The sequence below is a fragment of the Ursus americanus genome, chromosome 22 (genome assembly GCF_024610735.1).
Source record: "Ursus americanus isolate L20-20 chromosome 22, mUrsAme1.1.p, whole genome shotgun sequence".
Lineage (NCBI taxonomy): Eukaryota > Metazoa > Chordata > Mammalia > Carnivora > Ursidae > Ursus > Ursus americanus.
The window spans coordinates 24,422,960-24,445,624 of record NC_142148.1 but is presented as its reverse complement, the minus strand read 5'-3'; the positions used below and the strand labels follow the sequence as shown (position 1 = coordinate 24,445,624).

Below are 22,665 nucleotides of genomic sequence, written 5' to 3'. Positions count from 1 at the left end.
GAAAGTGACGTTTGTCTTGACGTCTGAGTGATAAGAATTCAGCCATGCAGCAACTTGGGGAAGCCAGTTCTAGGCCAAAGGAATAGCCTGAGTTAAGGCCCCGAAGTGGGAATTCTTTTGGTGTATTTGAGAAGTAGAAAGGAGGTCAGCATACCTAATGCAGAGTAAAGGCGGGACAGCAAGGTTATGAGATTGGAAAGATAACCAAGGGCTAGGTCACCAGTTTCTCAAATTCTTTTGTTTCAGCATCTCTTTTCATACTTAAGAATTTTTTTTAAAGGTTTTTATTTATTTGTTCGTCAGAGAGAGAGAGCACAAGCAGGGGGAGTGGCAGAGGCAGAGGGAGAAGCAGGCTACCCCCTGAGCAAGGAGCCCAATGTGGGACTGGACCCCAGGACCCTGGGACCATGACCTGAGCCTAAGGCAGACACTTAACCCACTGAGCCACCCAGGAGTCCCGCACACTGAAGAATTACTAAGAACCCCAAATAACATTTTTCATGGGAGACACACACATACTCCCATTAGAAGTTAAAATAGATTTTAAAAATATTCTTTTAGGGGCGCCTGGGTGGCTCAGTCGTTAAGCGTCTGCCTTAGGCTCAGGGCATGATCCCGGAGTCCTGGGATCGAGCCCCACATCAGGCTCCTCCTCTGGGAGCCTGCTTCTCCCTCTCCCACTCCCCCTGCTTGTGTTCCCTCTCTCACTGGCTGTCTCTATCTCTGTCAAATGTATAAATAAAATCTTTTAAAAAAATAAAAATACAAATAAATAAAAAAAAAATAAAAATATTCCTTTAAAATAGTAAATCTGTTGCATGTTATTATGAATAACATTTTTATGAAAAATAGTTTTCAAAGAAATTGGTTAATACAAGTGACACTGGTTTACGGTTTTACAAATCTCTTTGGCTTTTTTTTTTTTTTTTTTTAAGATTTTTACTTATTTACTTATTTGAGAGAGAGCACAAGCAGGGGGAGCAGCAAGTAGAGGGAGAAGTGGGCTCCCCACTGAGCAAGGAGCCTGATGTGGGACTCAATCCTGTGACCCTGGGATCATGACCTGAGCCGAGGGCAGATGCCTAACCAATTGAGCCACCCAAGCGTCCCTTCTTTGACTGACTTAATAGAAGATAACTGGATTTTCATTTGCTTCTGCATGGAATCCCTTAATGATATCATTCATTGTGTAGTCACTGGAAAAGGCCACTGCACACTCATGAAAGAATAAGAGCAAAGAAATGAGACAACCTCCTATTATGAAAATTGTCCCTACACACACACACACACCCCAAAGGGTCCAGAATCCTCAAGAGTTCCCAGAACGCACTTTGAGAACTGCTGAATAGATCATTGCATTTAAGCCAAAGTAGAGTTTGTGTTTTATTCTAAGAGCATTTGGAAGACATTAGAGCAGTTTAAATAGATCTGTAAAAAGATCTACTTGAAGAGTTTTAAATTTTTTAAAAATCATTTATTTATTTATTTATTTATTTATTTATTTATTTATTGGTAAGTTCTACACCCAACAAGGGATTGAACTTGTGACCCTGAAATCAAGAGTCCATGCTCTGTTGACTGAGCCAGCTAGGCACCCCTACTTGAGATTTTTTTTTTAAAGATTTTCTTTATTATCATTTAAAAAAAAGATTTTATTTATTTATTCGACAGAGATAGAGACAGCCAGCGAGAGAGGGAACACAAGCAGGGGGAGTGGGAGAGGAAGAAGCAGGCTCATAGCGGAGGAGCCTGATGCGGGGCTCGATCCCAGAATGCCGGGATCACGCCCTGAGCCGAAGGCAGACGCTAAACCGCTGTGCCACCCAGGCGCCCCAACCTACTTGAGATTTTTAATTCAACACTTTGGCTGCTACATGAAGAATGGCTTGGAAAGGACAAAAGCAAAAGCAGGATGAATAGTTAGACAGTTTCAGTAGTACAGGTGAGAGATGACAGTGTCTTGAGCTAAAGTGGAACAATGGAGATGGGTGAGTGATACACGGTGATGTATTTTAGAGTTGACCTGTCAGGATTTACTGATGGATTATTCTAGAAGGTTCTGTGCTCCAGAGAAATTGTAGCACAGATGCATTGGTAGCTGGAACCAGAGAGACCGGGGTTTGATTCTTAAGGAAAGCTATGTGAGAAATTTTTATCATTTTTCCTTATCTCCAATAAAACATGTAAGAAGGATTTTATTTAACCAGGACCGCAGTTAGCTTATCCTCTGACAGTCTCCGATCTGACTTAGGCTACGTGTGTTTGGCCAGAACAATAATGCTACACAATATTCAGAGGCTGATATTCAGTAGATTTAGATTGTGGTAATGGTAACCTCCATGGGAAGGCAGGATGCTAATCAAATGTAGTTTTAAGTCATTTCTGTTCATGTGAGAAATATTAAGTTGGTGGAGACTTGAAACAGATGGTGTGCAGTTGGAGTAGATAACTGTATTATTCCAAATAAACATTTGCTGGAGCTGGGAAGCAAAAATCCATATTTCACTTTTCCCTATTTACATTATCAAGTCAGCTGTGTTGCTGCTGCTTTTAACTTGCATTAAGGTTATCAACAGGGTCTTGATGTTGGCAGGCAATTACAACATATCTTTAAATATTAAAGTCATTAGCATTGGAGGAGACCCGTTAGTTACTTTCAACATATAGTGGCATAATGATTGTTAATACATTACTGGTGGATAGTTGTCTAATATCTCCTATTTCAGTAGTGCAACAGAGCACTTTCTCACTGGTTACTTTATGGCCTTTCCACATCTCCCTTTCCTCCGTGTTACAGAGGAGGAAAGCAGAACTCTGGAGTGACTTGTCCAAGGTCCCACAGCTGATAAATTGGTAGAACAATCAGAATTCAAAGTTGTATATTCCAGTTTTATTCCAGCCTTCTTTCCTCTCCATCTGAGGCATCACGAAAGCAATTGTGTCCAATACTGAACTCATCATCTCCCCTTTCCAATATACTCTCCCTCTAGTGGCCTGTCTTGGTCACTTGTCTTATCTTCCACATCTAATCAACCAACAAATCCTATTTATTCTAACTTAAGTATCTTTGAAATCCACCCCCCCCCTTCCCATTCCTATTTCTACTCCAGTCTCAGGCCACAATCCTCTCTCACTGTAACAACCATGGAAGTAGTCTCTTCCTGCGTTATGATCTTACCATTTTTTCTCATTGCAGCCAGTGATCTTTCCTTTCTTATGAAGTATTTCAAGCTTATAAAATAAAAAAGGCACAGCATAGCAAATACTCATGTACCCACTCTTGGTGCTATCAAAATTTAGTGGTTTGTCTTTTATTTTGCTTCAGATCTTTCAAAGAGGTAAAACATTAGAACTACAATTTGTAACTGCCTGATTGAATTAATTTTCTTCCCTTTGCAGTAGTCATTATCCTGAATTTGATGTTTATTATTCCCTTGTTTTTAAAAAAAATTTTTTTTTAAAGATTTTATTTATTTACTTGACAGAGAGAGACAGCCAGCGAGAGAGGGAACACAAGCAGGGGGAGTGGGCGAGGAAGAAGCAGGCTCCCAGCAGAGGAGTCTGACGTAGGGCTCGATCCCAGGACTCCGGGATCATGCCCTGAGCTGAAGGCAGACGCCTAACGACTGCGCCACCCAGACGCCCCTTAAAAAGATTTTACTATGTATACGTAGTAAATGTACCATATGTAGATTGGTCCCTTATCATATGTAGATTTTTGTGGTTTTTAGACTTTTATAAAATATTACACTGTCCATCTTTTTCTTGCAACCTGTTCTTTTTACCCAATATTACTACATTGTTTTGGGATTTATCCTTTCAATACATATAGCTTTAGTTCACTTATTTCAGTAGTACTGATTATTTCATTTGTGAATATGCTGCAGTTTAGTTGTGTGTTCTTTTGTTGCTCGACATTTAACATGTTGACTTTTGAACCTAAATTTTAGTATTTGCTCATCAAGTTACACTAAAATTATTACATACCTGCTGGCATGTAATAAGAATTGCATTAAATTTATATATTAAAATGAAGAGAAAATATTGGTAATGGTCTTCCCATTCCAGATCTTTCTATTAAATCTCTTCTTACGTCTTTTCAGTCTACTTATATTTTTCATAAAGGTCTTACATATTTTATGTTAGGCTTATTTCTAGATGGTTGTTTTTTTTTTTAAGATTTTATTTATTTATTTGACAGAGAGGGAGAGACGTCGAGAAAGGGAACACAAGCAGGGGAGTGGGAGAGGGAGAAGCAGGCTTCCCCCTCAACAGGGAGTCCAATGAGGGGCTCTGTTGCAGGACCCTGGGATCATGACCTGAGTTGAAGGCAGACACTTAACGACTGAGCCACCCAGGCACCCCTCTAGGTGGTTTATAATTTTTGTTGTAATTCATATAGTGTTTGTTTGCCAGGATATAGGAATACAATTAATTTTTAAAATATTGAACTTCTGTCTTACAATCTTGCTGAAGCTGCATAATCTCATAATTAATAGATGGTAGATTCTCTTGGTTTTCTTTACAGAAAGTTATCTGGTGCCTACAGAAGGACAATTTCATTTCTTCCTTTTGAATCCTTATACCCATTACTACTTCTTATTTCTTCTTAACTGTCCTGCTGCTTTGGCTTGACTCTTGAATAAATGTTGAATAGAAGCACTGATTTATCTCCATTCTGAGCTGAAAGGCATTGCTTGTGATAATATTTCACCAATAAGTATGACATTTCATATGGGTTTTTGGAAGATACCCTTTATCAAGTTAAGGAATTGATCTTCTATTTCTAGTTTTGTTCATATTCGTGAGTAGAAATTGGGTCTTACCAAATGCTTTTTCTAATTATTGAGGTGATTTTAAGGGGTTTCTTTTAATCTGTTAGTATAGTGAATTATATTGGGTTTTAAATATATAAAATTATCCTTGTATTCCTGGATAAACTCACCTTGATTGTGATTATAAAAACATAAATTGCTGTATTTGGTTTGCTAATTTTTTTCTCACCTTTACTGTGGTATAATTTAGATAGAATAAAATTCACTCATTTTATGTATACATTTGTGTTTCAGCTATCTTATATAGTTAATGTTAGCATCATTACACTCAGGATATAGAATATTTCCGTCACCAGGGGCGCCTGGGTGGCTCAGTTGGCTAAGCATCTGCCTTCGGCTCTGGTTATGATCCTGGGGTCCTGGGATCAATCGCCATGCCAAGCAGGAATCCTGCTTCTCCCTCTCCCTTTGCCCCTCCCCAGCTTGTGCTCTCTCTCTCTCTCTGTCAAATAAATGGATAAAATCTAAAAAAAAAAAAAAAAAAATTTCTGTCACCATAAAAAGATTTACCGTGCCCCCAACATGCCCTTTTGTAGTCCATTTCTTTCCATCAGTCCCAGACAGCCACTCATCTGCTTTTTGTACCTAATTTTGTCTCAAGTTTTGTATAAATACGATAATATGGTATGTAGTTTTGTTTCATGTCTGGCATCTTTCAGCCTGATGCTTTTGACATTCATCCATATTGTTGAATATAAGTTATCAGTAGTGTGTTCCTTTTTGTTGTGGTATTGTAATTTGTGTTTCTTTGGTAACTGGTAGGCTAGAGCATCTTTTTATGTCCTTATCAGCCATTTGTAAATTTTCTCTTGGGAATTGTCTCTTTAAATGTCTCTTGCTCATTCTGCGTTGTTTGTTATTATCACATTATTAGGATTATTTATATACTCTGCGTGTCTCTGTGTCTGGGATCAGATGGCACTGGTAGAAGATAGAGAATAGAGAGATGCCTGGGGAAGAAATTAGCATTATCATGAAGCAAGTGATCCTTCCCAGTTTGCTAGTCATCTTGGAGGTTCTTCTTTTAGGTCTGTCTGATTTTTGGAAGAACATCAGATAACTAGCCTCATCTTTGCAACTCCTCAGCTAGCTCTGACTTCATGTTGTTAGTATTCTATCTTTAAATAATGTTTTTTTTTTAATTTCTGTATGTTATTTTCCTTGGAGGTCATAAATAAATTCTCTTATACCTAGTCTTTGTTTTTTTTAAAGATTTTATTAATTTATTAGAGAGAGAGAACATGTGAGGCAGAGGGAGAGGGAGAGAGTGAAGCAGGCTTCCTGCTCAGCTGGGAGCCCGATAGCGGGCTTGGATCTTCAGGATCCCGGGACCCTGGGATCATGACCTGAGCCGAAAGCAGACGCTTAATGGCTGAGCCACCTAGGCACCCCTCTTTTATATCTAGTCTTTTTTTTTTTTTAAGTTTTAAAAAATATTTTATATATTAATTTGAGAGAGAGAGAGAGAGCACAAGCGGTGGGGAGGGGAAGAGGGAGAAGCAGGCTCCCCACTGAGCAGGGAGCCTGACACAGGGCTCCATACAGGGCTCGATCCCAGGATGCCGGGATCATGACCTGAGCTGAAGGCAGACCCTTAACCAACTGAGCCACCTAGGTGTCCCTATATCTAGTCTAAAGAGAGTAAAAGTGTTATTTAGATGACCCATCTCAGCGGATGCTGTAAAATAGATTTTACAGGCATAGAGATAGACTAGGAATTAGAAATTCAATTTTTCCAGTTTTTAATCAGCCATTGCAGGGGTCAGTAAACTATGGCCCACTGCCTATTTTTATAAATAAAGTTTTATTGGAACACAGCCAAGCCCATTCCTTTGTGCATTGTCTAGAGTGTGCTACAGCAGTAGAGTTCAATAGTTGTGACAGAGACCATATGGTCCACAATGCCAAAAATATTTAGTCTTGCCCTTTACAGAAAGTTTGCTGATCCCCGACCTTTGAGAATGTATTTGATAAATTAATTTTCTTTATTTATAAATGTGGAATGGAAAAATTTGTTTTTTCAATCCCTATTGTTTGTATAAAGTAAAGCACTAATTTTGTTTTAATTGAGCTATATCTTCAAGGTTCCTTATAAAACGTTTTCTGGTAATTTCTTTACTTGAGTCCTTATGCCTCAATTTTTGTTGAATGATAAATTATCTGTCATTGTAAACAGTTATTCCTGGCTGTCTCTGCACATGAAGCCTGCATGCTATTAGAAAGTTGGATGTGTTGTTGAGCTCATGGCAGAGATACGCAGATGGGAAATGCTCATCCTTAAGCAGGTGCTATGCCCACAGTCAGTTTAACCAGCCTTATAATCCTACAAGTGCCACAGTAATTTCGATGTTCTTTCCTCTAACTTTAGCAGATTAAAATTGTCAATTTTGGAAATGTTTCTCATCTGACAGTAACACATTCAGAACATTTCCCTATCCTTGGCAATGGTTGAAGAGAGACTGTGGGCAAGGAAATCTTTTTTCTGATTTTTACCTTGGTTCTGATCCCAACTTTAGGGCACTTTTTAAACTTTATCTTTCATGCTTTTGTCCTTCTGTGCTACCTGGCAAGTTCATGTAGCCTTCCCACTGAACTACTTAATGCTCTGTAAAGATGTCCTTGGCCTTCATACATGGTAATGTTTCTACTACTTTATTTTCTTAGTACTTTGAAGACATTTGAATATATGTGTTTCCCATAACTCAGGGCCCTGTCTTCTTTTCTCTCTTCCCCAAAGCTTGGCAAATACAGTCGGTCATTAGCGTGGGATCTAGAGAGCCTCAAAATTCAGCTGCACATGACTACAGATAATCCCATTATTTGTCAATAGGGGATTGTTCAAATAAACGATGGTATGTCCACACAGTGGAATATCATGCATTTGTTAACGAAAAAAAGGTTGTGGAATTAAGAATTTCAGGGCATACTTTGAAATTATAAAACAAGACAAAAGAACAACAAAAAAAACTAAGAAGTAGTTTGTGGTATAGATCCGTTGCCTAGTAATCTATTGCTGTATAACAAACCACGTTAAAACTTGGTGGCCTAAAACATTTAAAATTTTTTATTTTTTTACTTGTGACTGTGAGTCAGAGAGTTGTTCTGCTCTTAGTTGTTCATATTGATACGTCTGCAGTCAGCTAGCTACAGAGCAGACTGACTAGGTTAGGCTCTCACAGGTTTAGGGATCAGCTGGCCTTAGCTGTTAAAACTCATCTCTTCTCCATGTGGTCCCATCCTGCAGTAGATGAGTTTGGATGTGCCTTCATGGCAGGGTCAGGGTTCCAAGAGAGGCTCAGAACTGGCACTCTGTCACTTCTATCACATTACGTTGGTTAAAGCAAGTCAGAGGGCCTGGCCAGATTCAGGGGATAGGGAAATGGGTCCCAGTTCTGATGCACTGCAAAAGGTGTGGCTGCAGAGAGGCCATTATTGGGGGCATTCAGCTTAACATCATTATACTTTCTTTGTATAAATGGGGGTAGGATAGGATTTTTTATATTTGTGTTTGCTCTTTGTACACAGAGAAAGAATGGAAGGATACACAAGAAACCAATTAAAATGGTAACCTATGAGGTGGGATAGGTAGGGACAGGAGCAAGGAGTATTTATTTTTATATCATACTGATTTCTGAACCATATAAATATATACTTATACATGCAGAAAAGAAAATCATCTCTTTTGCCTCCGCCCCCTAAGATAATTTTATGTTTAAACCGTCTCGATTGTTTTTTAGTTATGAGTCTGATTTTTATTTTATTTTAATTAATTAATTTATTTAAGATTTTTGTTTATTTGTTTGGCGCAGAGAGAGAGAGAGAGTGGAAGCAGGGGGAGCAACAGAGGGAGAGGGAGAAAGAAGCAGCCTCCTTGCTGAGCAGGGACCCAGATGCGGGACTTGATCCCGGGACTCTGGGATCATGGCCTGAGCTGAAGGCAGATGCTTAACTGACTGAGCCACCAGGCGCCCCTGATTTCTTTTTTCTTTCCTTTTTTTTTTTTTTTTTTTTAAGAAATAGATGTAATGCCTTCCTTGGTCTACATGTTTGGAATGATCAGTAATCCTGTTATGTGCATCTGAAAGATCTATATTCATTTCCTTTTTTTCAGTGATGATAATCGGGAGCACTGACCATATCTTATTCTCCTCAAACTTCAGCATAGATAAACATCTCAATGGCCAAGTAAAATTATTAATTTTAATAGATTTTTAATCTAATTCAAGTAAACATGGAAGAGTGTCTACTGTGTACTGGCCATTATTATGTGTATTATGGTACCCCTCACAGTAACCTTGTGTTGGAAGTGTTATCCTAAAGACAGATGAGGAAAATCATTATCATAAAAAACTAATAAGTGATAAAGCATTTTTCACATCAAGTTCATTTTTTATCTAAACTTGGCTTTCTCCTTACAGTCCTGGGAGTTTCTCTTCTTTCCAGTTGTCTGGAAAGTCTTTCTCCTAACATAACTGCATTTTTCTTTTCTTTTCTTTTTTTTTTTTAAGATTTTATTTATTTATTCAACAGAGATAGAGACAGCAAGAGAGAGAGGGAACACAAGCAGGGGGAGTGGGAGAGGAAGAAGCAGGCTCCTAGCAGAGGAGCCTGATGTGGGGCTCGATCCTATAACGCCAGGATCACGCCCTGAGCCGAAGGCAGACGCTTAACCGCTGTGCCACCCAGGCGCCCCATAACTGCATTTTTCTTATCTCATATTTATACCTCTTCTATTTTTTGTTCCATTGTTAGCCTCAGTGATTTTTTTTTTAACTTTAAAGGCAGTTTATAAAGATTTGTAAATGTACTCATTAGTGGGCAATTTAGCATATAGAATTCTTTTCAAGTAGCATTTGTCTGGGATTTAGTTCATGTTCAGTATTACTTCTGTTAAAGCTACAGAAGAGTTCCACTCTTCGGTTTCATGTCTGATTCTTCAAATTCCTATGTGGAGGGAAAAAAGCACTGCTGTCACACAGAGAGCTGTTTATTACTGTGTTCTCTCTTTCATCAGTTTTGTGTTTTCATGACATGCATAGCATATTGCACGATGGAGAAGTAAAATCATTATTCAGACATACTTTTCCATGTTCGCTCCTCCTCTCTAGCTCAAATCGTTTGGCTCTACAGGGTTAGGTGTTCAAGCATCAGTGGTCTTGGAAATGCATGTGGTCATATGTTCGGATTTTATTTTTTAAGCCATATATATCCAAGTCTCCACATAAGCAAAGCACAAACTCATGGAGTGACTAAATTATCAGTTATTTTAAATCTTAAAATCTGTGTTGTTGTCGTCTTTTTTTTTTTTTTTTAAGATTTTATTTGTTTATTTGATGGGGTGGGGGAGAGAGAGAGAGCACAAGCAGAGGGGAAGCAGGAAAGGGAGAAGTAGGCTCCTCACTGAGGAGGGAGTCTGACGAGAGGCCCGATCCTAGGACCCCAGGATCATGACCCAAGCTGAAGGCAGACTCTCAACCACTGAGCCATCCAGGCGCCCCAAAATCCATGTTTAGAATCAGGTCGAACCTTTGTGACAGAACTAAGGGTTATTATGAATTTCTAGGACTGAAGACATTATTTCTCCTTGATAATCCAAGTAGTGGTGTTCATGGGCTCAAGGTGCCCGTTGAGAGAAAGGAATTTCTTGTCATCTAAGGTTCTCTGGAATTGAAAAGAGCTCAAGGTGTGGTTGGTTCTTTCAAGGAATTCAGCTAGAATATAAAACATGAGTATCCGTTCCATAAAAATGCAGAAATGAAGTCACTGTTACAGACATAAAGGCATGACAGTCACAAAGCAGAGGGCTAAAATGCCTACTTTGTAACATACCTCCTATCCATCCTCTGAGCAGCTGTTGAATTTGTCAGGTTATAAACCACTTGCATATATCTCTCACACCCTGAAGTGCCTTCATGCCACCCAGCCTCCAACAAAAATACCACTTTACATTGTACTTGGTGCTTTTGTAGCTGTTAATTCTTGAATCATTCCATGTAATACTGCTGAGGTTAGATGGATTGACTGTTAACAGTATATCCATTTTCCATGGAAGTCAAATGTTAATATTAACTCGAACCCGGTCACAAGGCTAGTTAGGTGGTAAATGCACAACTTGACACTAGGCTGCCTATTTTCTAATCATTTTTCTTTCCTGAGTACCTTCTTATCTCTTACCCTTACATTTTTCCTACCAGGTCGGACTTACTGTCTCTCATTTTATGTTTGTTGAAAATGACCCAGAAAGGTGAAATGATTTGATAAAAGCCATGTTGTGTACAACAGAATGAGAATTCACACTAAATGTCTCCGTCTCCATACCCATGCTTTTTGTACTCACTATGTTATTGAAACACGAGGAATAACACTAGTGTTGCAGGTTTGTGAGTAGTGATGTGAACAAGAGATATGGGTAGTTTTAATCTGTAAACAATACTCTAGGGGTTGGGTTTTGCCGAGTATCTAAGCTTGAGGTTGGTATATAATTCAGTGTTCTGCAGTTGGGCTCAGACTCCTCTCTGTTTTTCATTCTGCCAAGTGCTGAATGTTAAAACACATCTTGTTGTTAAGTCCTCCTCAGGCCTTTGGCGCCCTTGCTGTAAAGGCAGGTGGTCTGAAGAAAGGCTCCCTCTAGGTTGTTGCACACTATACATAACACATTATAGTGCGAGACAACTGTCAGTTCCTTCCTTCCCTTCTCCCCCACCCTCCAGAAAGCTGGGCCCCAGATGGAAGAGCTGGAAACGTGTCAACCATTCTTTGAAGGGCATTGAGAAAAATACTGTCAAGAAGAAAAAGGCAAACGCAACAGCTCATTAGTCCACTCATCAGACAGGACGACCATCAATTTCACAAAGAAAATGTCCTGGACAGAGAGATGGGAAGAGCTGGCAGAGTGTTGCCCACATGGCTCTCAGACAGTTGCACATTTTTGTTAAGGGTTTTGTAACTTGAGGACATTACTTCCTTGATGGACTATATGGATTCATTATATCTCTTCCCAAAATATACCGCTGCAAACTGAAGCATCAAAATAATATTTGGTGATATTTTCCTCACTAGAGCATGCTTATGAATGAATGTGTGAAGATGTGCCTTGTTGCCAGTGTGATGTATGTATTGTGTCTATAGCTATGATCTCACAGAAGGAAATCTTTGATTTAACATTCTCATTTGAACCTTTGGTGTGTCTGTTTCTTCTGCTTTGAATTCACTGTTACTGGAGAATAGATTCATAGTCCTTAAGTGAAAAGCTTGGAGTTACTGAAAGAAACATAATTCAAAGATGATTATGGTGACCCTGGCCCTGTTATTAACCAAGTATGTAACATGTTCTCTTTAATGGGGAAAAATAACTGTGAAAATATTAGAATATTACTCCTCAGTACCAGGTCTTATTGATATTAGCCATATTAGCCAGACTTTTTTTTTTAAGCCCAGTGGAGGGCTTGAACTCCCAACCCTGAGGTCAAGACCTGAGCTGAGATCAAGAGTTGACGCTTAACTAACTGAGCCACCCAGGCTCCCCAGCCCAGACCTATTTATAATGCCATCAAGTTTAATCCGTCAGTTTCTTTTTCTTGAGTTTGTTGTACGCTGTTATCAAACAGCTACTTGTGAATTGTGCCAATGGTGAAGTAGCCTGTGCCTAGTTTAGATTCAGCTCTACTTTTCATCTCTTTGGATACTGTATATCATAAATGACATACATCACTGATGTCAGGGATGTTGACTTCATCTCTTTTTTCCTACTTAACTCTAGTTGATATATATATAAATTTCATACTCCATCATTTGTATTAATTTATATAGAACTGATTATGATTCTGTTTCCATGCCATGCAATTGATGCCTACTGGTCTAGATAGTCCCACGTTAGTTTTTTTCCCCTACTAATTTGATTGATTTATAAGGAGAAGTCAAAAAAGAATGCAGTTGAGATAAGCTGAATTTGTAACCTGGTTTCTTCCTTTCTCAGCCACTGTCCTCAGTGTTAACTTTCAGATCATGTTACCTCTTGATCTTGCTGGCTTGTTTTAGTTCCTTTGATTGCCATAACAAAGTTCCACAAATTGGGTGGCTTAAGACAACAATAATCTCTCACTTTTCAGGAGGCCTGAAGCCCAAAATCAAGGTATAAGTAGGGTTGATTCCTCTTGGGACCTCTGAAGAAGAATCTAGTCCATACCTGTCTCCGAGCTTCTGGTAGTTGCCGATAGTCCTTGGCATTTCTTGGTTTATAGATGCATCACTCCAGTCTCTGCCATCATTGTCCCATTGCATTCTCATTGTGCAACCACGTGTTCTTTGTGTAGTCTTCCCCCTGTGTATGTCTCTCTTCAACTCTTCTTGTGAGCATATTGTTCATAATGGATTGAGAGCCTACCTATATAATCTAGGATGATCTTTTCCTCTCAAGATCCTTAACTGCATCTTCGAAGACCCTTTTTCCAAATAAGCAAATGTTCCCAGTTGAAGGGATTAAGAGGTGCAGTAGTCCCCTACGCCCATCCCTTATCCATAGGGTATACATTCTAAGATCCCAGTAGATAGCTGAAACTGCAGATAGTACCAAACCCTATATACTATTTTTTCCTATGCATACCTGTAATAAAAGTTAATTTGTAAATAAGGCACAGTGAGAGATTAACAACAATAAGTATAATAAAATAGAACAGTAAAAACAGTATACTGTAATGAAGGTTATGTGAATGTTGTCTCTTTCTCTCTTTAGCACAGTGTCTTATTGTACCATACTTACCCTTCTTTCTGTGATGCTGTGAGATAATAAAATGCCTGTGTGATGAGGTGAATGACGTAGGCATTATGGCCTACTGTTAGGTTACTCTTGACCTTCTGACTGCATATCAGAAGGACACTCATGTTTCCAGACCATGGTTGACTGCAGGTAACTAGAACTGTGGAAAGTGAAACTTGGCTAAGAGGGAACTACAGTAGATATCTTTTGGGGGCTACCATTCAGCCTATTAAAATAAGCGTCTTCTTCACTTCTTAGTCTCTAGGAAAATATGTATATATTTGAAATTATTGTCACGATTTTTATTATCTTAACAGAAGACTCTGACCTCTATTACTTTTTCTGTAGTTGGTCCTGAGAAAAGAGTGCCAGCAATGCCTGGATCTCCTGTGGAAGTGAAGATACAGTCAAGATCCTCACCTCCTACCATGCCACCCCTGCCACCAATAAATCCTGGAGGACCCAGGCCAGTGTCATTTACTCCTACAGCATGTGAGATCTCTTCATTTACTTGGGTTTGTGGTTCAGACTGACATTTAGATCTAAGTGACTGCTGTTCAGCCTTCTGCATATACTATTCAACGCTTTCAAAATAACTGTTTAGATATTTTATATATACATGCACATGTACATATACATAGATACACACACATATGGTTATTTCTTTCTTTTATAAATTACCTTGCCCTCTGAGAATAGTACTTAGCTAATTTAGGCATTTGGAAATTTAGTGGTCTAAATAATTTGTTTTCATACTCTGGCTGGTAAGTAGCTATTTTAATTTCTTGGCTCTAAAATGTATTTAAATTGTTATATTGAGGGGTGCCTGTGTGGCTCAGTTGGTTAAGCATCTGACTCTCGATTTCCACTCAGGTCTTGATCTCGAGGTGGTGAATTTGGGCCCCTGTTGGGCTCCATGCTGGGTGTGGAGCCTACTTGAAAAAAAAAATTTATTATATTGATTTATAGGAGTCAAAGTAAATTTCATATTACTACCAAACTACTTCTAAAAGTATGCTAGGGCTATCATGGTAAGGCTGCTTTTTAAATTTTCTTTATTTTTTCTTTATTTTTTTTTCCTTTTTTAAAGAGAGGGGATAGGTGGAGAGGGACAGAGGGTGAGAGAGAAAATCTTAAGGAGGCTCCATGCCTAGCACGGGGCTTGATCTCATAGCACTGAGATCATGACCTTTGCCAAAATCAAGAGTGGGAGGGGAGCCTGGGTGGCTCAGTCGTTAAGCGTCTGCCTTTGGCTCAGGGCGTGATCCCAGCGTTCTGGGATCCAGCGCCGCATCGTTCTCCTCCGCTGGGAGCCTGCTTCTTCCTCTCCCACTCCTCCTGCTTGTGTTCCCTCTCTCACTGGCTGTCTCTCTCTCTGTCAAATAAATAAATAAAATCTTTAAAAAAAAAAAAAAAAGGAAAAATCAAGAGTATGAGGCTTAGCTGACTGAGCCACCCAGGTGCCCCAGTAAGGTTCTTTACAAAAGAGAATGAGTATTGTGTTAAGTTTGCTCGGGCTGCCACAACAAAATACCACAGACTGGATGGCTTAAACAACAAAAATTTATTTTTTTCACAGTTCTGGAGGAAAGAAGTACAAGATCAAGGTGTCAGCAGGTTTGGTGTCTGAGGCCTCTCTCCTTGGCTTGCAGATAGCTACCCTTCCTGCTGTGTCCTCCCATGGCCTTGCCTCTGCACGTGTATACCAGCTGTCCTTTCCTCTTCTTAGAAGGACAGTAGTCATATTGGATTAGGGACCACCCACATGACCTCATTTAACGTTTAAAGACTATTTCCAAATATAGTCACATTCTGAGGTAATGGGGATTAGACTACAACATAGGAATTTGTGGGGGACATAATTCGGTCCATAAGAATTATATTAGCCAATAAATATAGATGTTCAATCTTACTAGTCATCAAGGAAATGCAAACTAGAACCCAATATAATACCATATCCACCTGCAAGAATGTTCAAAATAGAAAAGAATACCAAATTTTGGTGACTATGTGTGGAGTGACCTGAACACTGCATACATTGTTTGAGTATGAGAAAATTGTTCGGTAGTATTTACCAAAGTTGAATTTTTGGAAACCCTTTAACTCCTCAGTCAGTTGTACACATGTGTATACTTAAACAAACAAAAATCCGGGGACAGCCCAATGTAAAATCTAAACATACATACATACATGACTAGATTTTAATCTGAGTTCTTCTGCCTTTCCATGCCCATGATACCTCCAGTGCATGTTGACTGTCTTACAGACATTTTGCCTCGTAAAGCAGAAGACACTTGCTATTTGTGGAGTGCCCACAATGCGTCAGAGCACTGTGCTAGGTGCTGTATGCATTTTCTTTTTTAAATGCCGTTACATAAGTTTACACAACTCGTTTATGGGTTTTACACAGCTCAAACACTTATGGTTTTTGCTTTTATTATTTTAGAAGGCAAGAGAAGAATCTAGGAAGTACAGCTTTAACAGAAGGTTTAATTATTATATTTCCAAAACATTTGAAATTGAGTGAGTGGCAGCTGTAGCAGTCTGAGCCAGAGTGAATAAAATTAAGTATTATAAACTTCTAAAAATTCTATTTCTGTCCTAAAGTTATACATCCTTAGATATAGGTACTATCTTGAAATGAACGGATTGAAACCTAGGTTATCATTCACATTTCAAGATACAGACAGTAGGAATGTGTATATGTAAATTCAGACCTTTTTACCTCCGTATTTGACTACTTGGTGTTAGATACGTTTTATTTCGGAAAATGTGCTCATACACTTGAACTAAAGAGACTGTGAAAAAGCCTGTCTGATTGTTGAAGTGGCTAAAAAGCCACAGTAATGTGTTATTTTTATGGGTTTCTTCCAAGGGGGCAGTTCTTCAGTGGCAATTGACCTTTCTGTGAACACAAAGAAATAGCAGATCATTGCAACTAATTTTCTGGATTGCTGAGGCTGAATGTTAAGCTTTCCTTTCCAATAGTTCTAGTGATCTCTTTTAGTGGAAGATACAGAAGAAAATTCACCCTCACTTTCTCAGCCTGTTAGTCTTACATGTAGTGAATCATTCAGCAGCTTTTCCCTCAACACTTACACTTTGCTAGCTAATGAGCAAAACCAATATATATATATATGGTATACACAGTTTACAAAACTTTGCTAATTGTAGTATATTCAGATGTATAACATAGCGTTCGTCAAGAAGTACACAGTCTATTCAGACAGTGCAAATGTAGAAGGAAGTGAGTAAGTAACGTAATGGAAGCGTCTATAGGCAGCACAGGGAAGAGTTACTAAATCTACCAGGGTTTACCTTAATATGCAGCAACAGAATCTGTTAAAGAATGTTCTTTTTTCCTTCTTTTTTTTTTTTTTTTAAAGATTTTATTTATTTGAGAGAGCGCATGAGCAGGGAGGAGGGAAAGAGGAAGAGGGATAAGCAGACTCCCCTGCAGAGCAGGGAGTCTGGTGTGGGACTCGATCCCAGGACCCTGAGATTATGACCTGAGCCAAAGGCACACACTTAACCGACTGAGCCACCCAGGCGCCTAGGATTGTTTCTTTATACCGGTGGTATCTGAGCGTATATAGGATGAGGAAGAGTTAGCCAGATCAAATGTGAATCAGGGTCAGTCAAAAAGTAGGAACAGTAGGGCTGACCAACTATGACTGGCTTGGAGGAAGAAGAAGGGAAGTGAAAGTTTTTTCATGATTAATGACTTGGCCTCAAGCCCAATATAAGTAAATATCAGTTTTCTAAGTTAGGTAAGGATTAAGTAATTGGGCTCTTTAAATTTGGCTTAAGTCTTGACTTAAATTGTTTCTGTTTTTAGGCATACGTTTTAGTTTTACCTTCCTAGACTTTCAAGCCTATGTATGATTAAGTGAAAATCTGCTGACACTTAGGCACCAGGTAATTTTATTTCACTGTTCCGTGAAGGAGACTTTTACTTAATATCTCCAAGAACTTAGCTTTAGGGTGGTGTTCCAAATTAAAACTTAGAAACAAATGACTAAGAACAATGGGAAAATAGGAAAACTGCAGTTAATCATGTGTATTATAATTTGTGCAGAAATAGAATATTGGTATGTCCTGTGTAGTGTCTAGAAAATGCTTTATTGAGTGACCAAGAATTTGGCGGCATTAATGTAGCTCTTTTGGGGCACGGAGAAACTGACTGGTGGGCATGAATATTCTAAATGGTCCATGAGATATATACCTTATTGCAGGAATAGATCATTAAATCTATAGCCTAGAAGAAAACATTTCTTAAATAAAAAAAGAAAAAAGAAAAACCATTTTTCACTTAAACAGAACTCTGGTGTCTGGTTGTCTGTTCACATGCTGCATTGTAAATGACTTTCTTTGGAACCCTAAGATTAGGAAAGAGATGGAACACAAAAGATGTGTGCGAGTGTCCAGTCAATAGAAATATGTGTTCTACCAGACTTACGTCATGCAGTACCTGTTGCAAGAAATCCTAACACTGCCTACCCCTGCCCACAGCAGCTGTAGTTAGATACCATTCTCTGTGTTCTTATAACATTCCATACTCTTCTGTTTTTAACATGTCTTTGTTATTCTGTTACCATTTTTTTACCTGGTAGTCTGTCTCGCTATACAGTAGTCTCATTGAGGGCAGAAACAGTTTCTTGTACACTCTTAATACATGCTTTACAAGATTGAAATGAATAAACGACGGTTAATGCAAACAAGAAATTAACAAAGATCCACATGTTTTGCACTTACACAGTCTTTCATTTTGGCTTTCTTTTATAGTAAGCAATGGCATCAACCATTCTCCTCCTACCCTGAATGGTGCCCCGTCACCACCACAGAGATTCAGCAATGGTCCTGCCTCTTCCACGTCATCTGCGCTAACAAATCAACAATTGCCAGCCACTTGTGGTGCTCGGCAGCTCAGCAAATTGAAACGCTTCCTTACCACTCTGCAACAGTTTGGCAATGACATCTCACCCGAGATTGGGGAGAAGGTGCGGACTCTTGTTCTAGCGCTGGTGGTAAGTACGGTGTCACTGTCCACCGCTATTTAAGTGTGTGGCTCGGAATCCAGGCCAGCAAACCTGTAGCAACATGGCAAAATCTATAGACTAATACAGTTATATAACTTGTATGAAAGTATAGAATTGTGGGTTTCAATTATGGATAACAATGTTTTATTAAAGAAACAAATCCACAATGTTTACTTTATTGTTTCTTAGGGTGTTGATTTAATTCCAATAGGCAGCTTTGAATTTGTCTAAAGACTGAGTTTCAACAGGCCACTGAGGTTCAACCAAGTCACAGCAAGGTTTTGTAACTTAATATATTCAGTGTCCAACGCATTGTTTCCAAACCCAAGAGAGAAGAAAAACGAGGAGTTTAATTTTCAAAGTAATAATTTGTAAAATTACAAGTCTCATAGTCTAAATAGTATTGAAGGGATTACATTCTTCAGCTCCTTATGCAAATGGAGTTTCTTCAGAATTTTCAATGTACACATAATTTTTCTTTCTATAGTGAATGTGGTAATGATTTTCTGACATAGACATCTTGGTGGGGTTTGACTCTTAAGTGTATATAAGGAAAGTACTGACAGTTCACTATGTTTGTAAATTGAATTCTTCAAGATACACCTCTTGAAAAAGCACCCATGGTCATGCATGTTGGCCTTTACCTATGATAAAGGTGAATCCCAGTACTAAACCTTAATGTTGTAGCTCTCAAAGTGTAATCAGGGATGCCTGAATTTGCCCAAACCCTTCCAGGAGGTTCAGGAGGTCAAAATTATTTTCTCCCCACACCCTTTTTTTAAGATTTATTTATTATTTTAGAGCTAGAGAGAGAGCCTGAGTGGGAGGGACAGAGGGAGAGAGAATCTGAAACAGACTCTGCTGAGCGCAAAACCCAGTGCAGGGCTCGATATCACAACCTTGAGATCATGACCCGAGCTGAAAACAAGAGTCAGATGCCCAACCAACTGCGCCACCCAGGTGCCCCTGTGTTCATAATAATCCTAAGATGTGGATTGACTGGGTGGCACAGTTGGTTAAGCGTCTGACTCTTGATCTTAGGGTCATGAGTTCAAGCCCTGGGTTGGGCTCCACACTAGGCGTGCAGTCTACCTAAAAATATAAAATAATATAATAATAATAATAGTACTAAGATGTTACTTGCCTTTTCATTCTTACTCTATCCTGAGCATATTTTGGAATTTTCTAGAAGCTGCATGATATTGGTTGTCACAGTGGATTAAATGCAGAAGTAGATAGGAGAACCCAGCTTTTACTTTCATAACCTAGATATCAAAGAGACTTGCAAAACTGTAACGACAGCGCCATTCTTACTATATTTTGGGGGAAAATATAGTTATTTTGAAATGGGTTAATAATAAATAGTTTCCAGGTGCTCAACTTTAATTTTTAATACTGGGATTATTGATAGATGTAACCCACCTGAATTAGAGGGAGTCTGAGACTTAAAAGTTGAAGAACTGCTACCTTAGGGATGCCTGGGTGGCTCAGTCAGTTAAGCATCTGCCTGCGGCTCAGGTCATGATCCCAGTATGGGATCGAGTCCCACATTGGGTTCCCTGCTCAGCGGGGAGTCTGCTTCTCCCTTTCCCGCTTCCACTCCCCCTGCTTGTGCTTGCTCTCTCTGTCAAATAAATAAATAAAATCTTTAATTAAAAAAAACTTTAAAAAATGAAGAACTGCTACCTTAAAAGATTTCTCAGTCTTAGTGTAGAAGAAACAACTTTCATACAAGGCAAAATATAATAAATGACTTTTTCATCATTTCAGATTCAGTCCCTTTTGTGTTTTAGAGCTGCGGTTGTTCATTTTCATTGCTGTATAGTATTTTATTATAGGAATATACCACAATTTGTACTTTTTGCTCTTGATGGACATGAGTTGTTTGCATTTTGACACAGTCAGGGGACCCTAATACCACTCGGAGATTCTGAGATTTGTTAAATGAATTCTTAGGACTTGGCATTTAATTGTGCTCACAACTGAGATTTGTTACAGAAGCATAAGGTTACACAGCTAGATCGTAAAGGAGAGAGATACTGTTGGAATCTGGAGGAATCTATTTGCAGGCTTCCCTTTTCTCTCATATGAATGCTCTCACAGAGCTCACTCTTCCCCCAGCAATGAAAGTGAGGCAACATATGTGTGATGTTTTTCCCTATGGAAGCCTATTAGAGACTCAGTGCCCAAGTTTTTTTACTAGAATCTGGGTACATAGGCACTGTTTGCCAGCACCTACTGAAACTTCAGATTCATGGAAGGAAAATCAGTGTTCAGTAGAAACCATATTGTTTGCAAAAATGGCCTGGGCACAGTCAGCCACCTTTATCAGTTAGGAGTTTTTTTTATTTTTGTTTTGGGGGAAAAAGTGTTTTTTTGGTCAAATTTTACACTACCGAATCTAGACTAATAAAATTGGACTTAAATGTCGAAATGAGTTTGAACATAATTGGAAGCAAGCCTTAGACATCAGAATGTCATACCAATTCTAGCAATAGATTACTTTAAGTAGAGCCTGTGCTTGAAGGTAATTTAAAAGAAAAAAATGATAGCCCTCATTTGCCCCCCCCCAAATCTTTTTTAAGTCTAGAAATATTTATATGTAGATGTAGCCAGTTATCTACTTTAAATGGCCATGCTTGGGTTAATTTTTTTTCCAATGATGTCATTAGTAGGTGGTAAAAATCCATATAAAAAAACTTACCAACTTAACCGTTTTTAAGTGTGTGATTCATTGGTATAAGTGTATTCATTGTTGTGCAGCCATCACCACTATCCACCTCAAGAACTCTTCATCATGCAAAACTGAAACTTTGTGCTATTAAACAGTAGCTCCCCATTCCTTGCCTCCTCAGTTCCCATCAACCATCATTCTTTTTTTTTTTTTTTAATAATGATTTTTTATTATGTTAGTCACCATACAGTACATCCCTGGTTTTCGATGTAAGGCTCGATGATTCATTAGTTGTGTATAACACCCAGTGCACCATGCAATATGTGCCCTCCTTACTACCCATCACCGGTCTATCCCATTCCCCCACCCCCCTCCCCTCTGTAGCCCTCAGTTTGTTTCTCATAGTCCATAGTCTCTCATGTTTCATTCCCCCTTCTGATTACCCCCCCTTTCTTTATCCCTTTCTTCCCCTACTGATCATTCTAGTTCTTATGTTCCATAGATGAGAGAAATCACCATCAACCATCATTCTGCTTGAGTACTCTAGATACCTCATTTAAGTAGAATCATACAGTATTTGTCTTTTTATAGCTGACTTATTTCACCTAGCAAATGTCCTCAGGGTTCATCCATGTTGGGACACCTGGGTGGCTCAGTCGGTTAAGTGTCTGCCTTCGGCTTATGTCATGATCCTAGGGTCCTGGGATTGAGTCCTGAATTGGGCTCCTTGCTCAGCTTCTCCTTCTGCCTGTTTTTTCCCCTACTTGTGCTCTCTCTCTGTCTAACAAATAAACAAAATAAAATCTTAAAAAAAAAAAAGTTCATCCATGTTGTAGTAGTTGTCAGAGTTTTCTACTTTCTTATGGCTGAAAATATCCCATTGCATGCATATACCGTATTTTGCTTGTCCATTCATCTGTTGTTGAATCCCTGTGGTGCTTCTGCCTTTTTGGTTAGGGAAGGTTTTACATCCGTATGGGAAACTGTTTGTCAGCCAAGTTCCTAGGTGCCAGCCAGTGGCCCAACCTTGAAAGCACCCTTTTCTTGGGTTATCAGTTCTAAACCTACTGTATTAACTCTTCTCTATATAGGCATCATTGCAAATAATGTTGCTGTAAGCATTGTTGTGCATGGTACAATTGTACAAGCATTGCGCTGAACAATGGAATTGGAATTTCATAAGGTATGCGTATATACCAATTTAGTATGTAAGGAAGGTCATTGGTTTTCTTATGTGTTATATGAATTTATACTCTCGTATACTGGCATTTTTATTAAGATTAGTGTCCTAGTCTGTTTGTGCTGTTAGAATACCAAACACGGTGATTTATAAACAACGGTCATTTGTCTTACAGTTCTGCA

The 22,665-nt window shown here is 38.9% G+C and overlaps 1 protein-coding gene across 5 annotated transcripts in view; it reads left to right on the top strand.

Annotated features, from left to right (window-relative positions):
- CBFA2T2 (CBFA2/RUNX1 partner transcriptional co-repressor 2) overlaps nucleotides 1-22,665 on the top strand; it is a 150,232-nt gene that overhangs the window by 87,220 nt on the left and 40,347 nt on the right. For all 5 annotated transcript variants that reach the window (XM_045806742.2, XM_087853655.1, XM_045806751.2 and 2 more), the window contains 2 exons: nucleotides 13,939-14,082; nucleotides 18,376-18,617. In XM_045806742.2, the coding sequence (XP_045662698.2) occupies nucleotides 13,939-14,082; nucleotides 18,376-18,617 (386 nt within the window). The remainder of the gene's footprint in view (nucleotides 1-13,938; nucleotides 14,083-18,375; nucleotides 18,618-22,665) is intronic.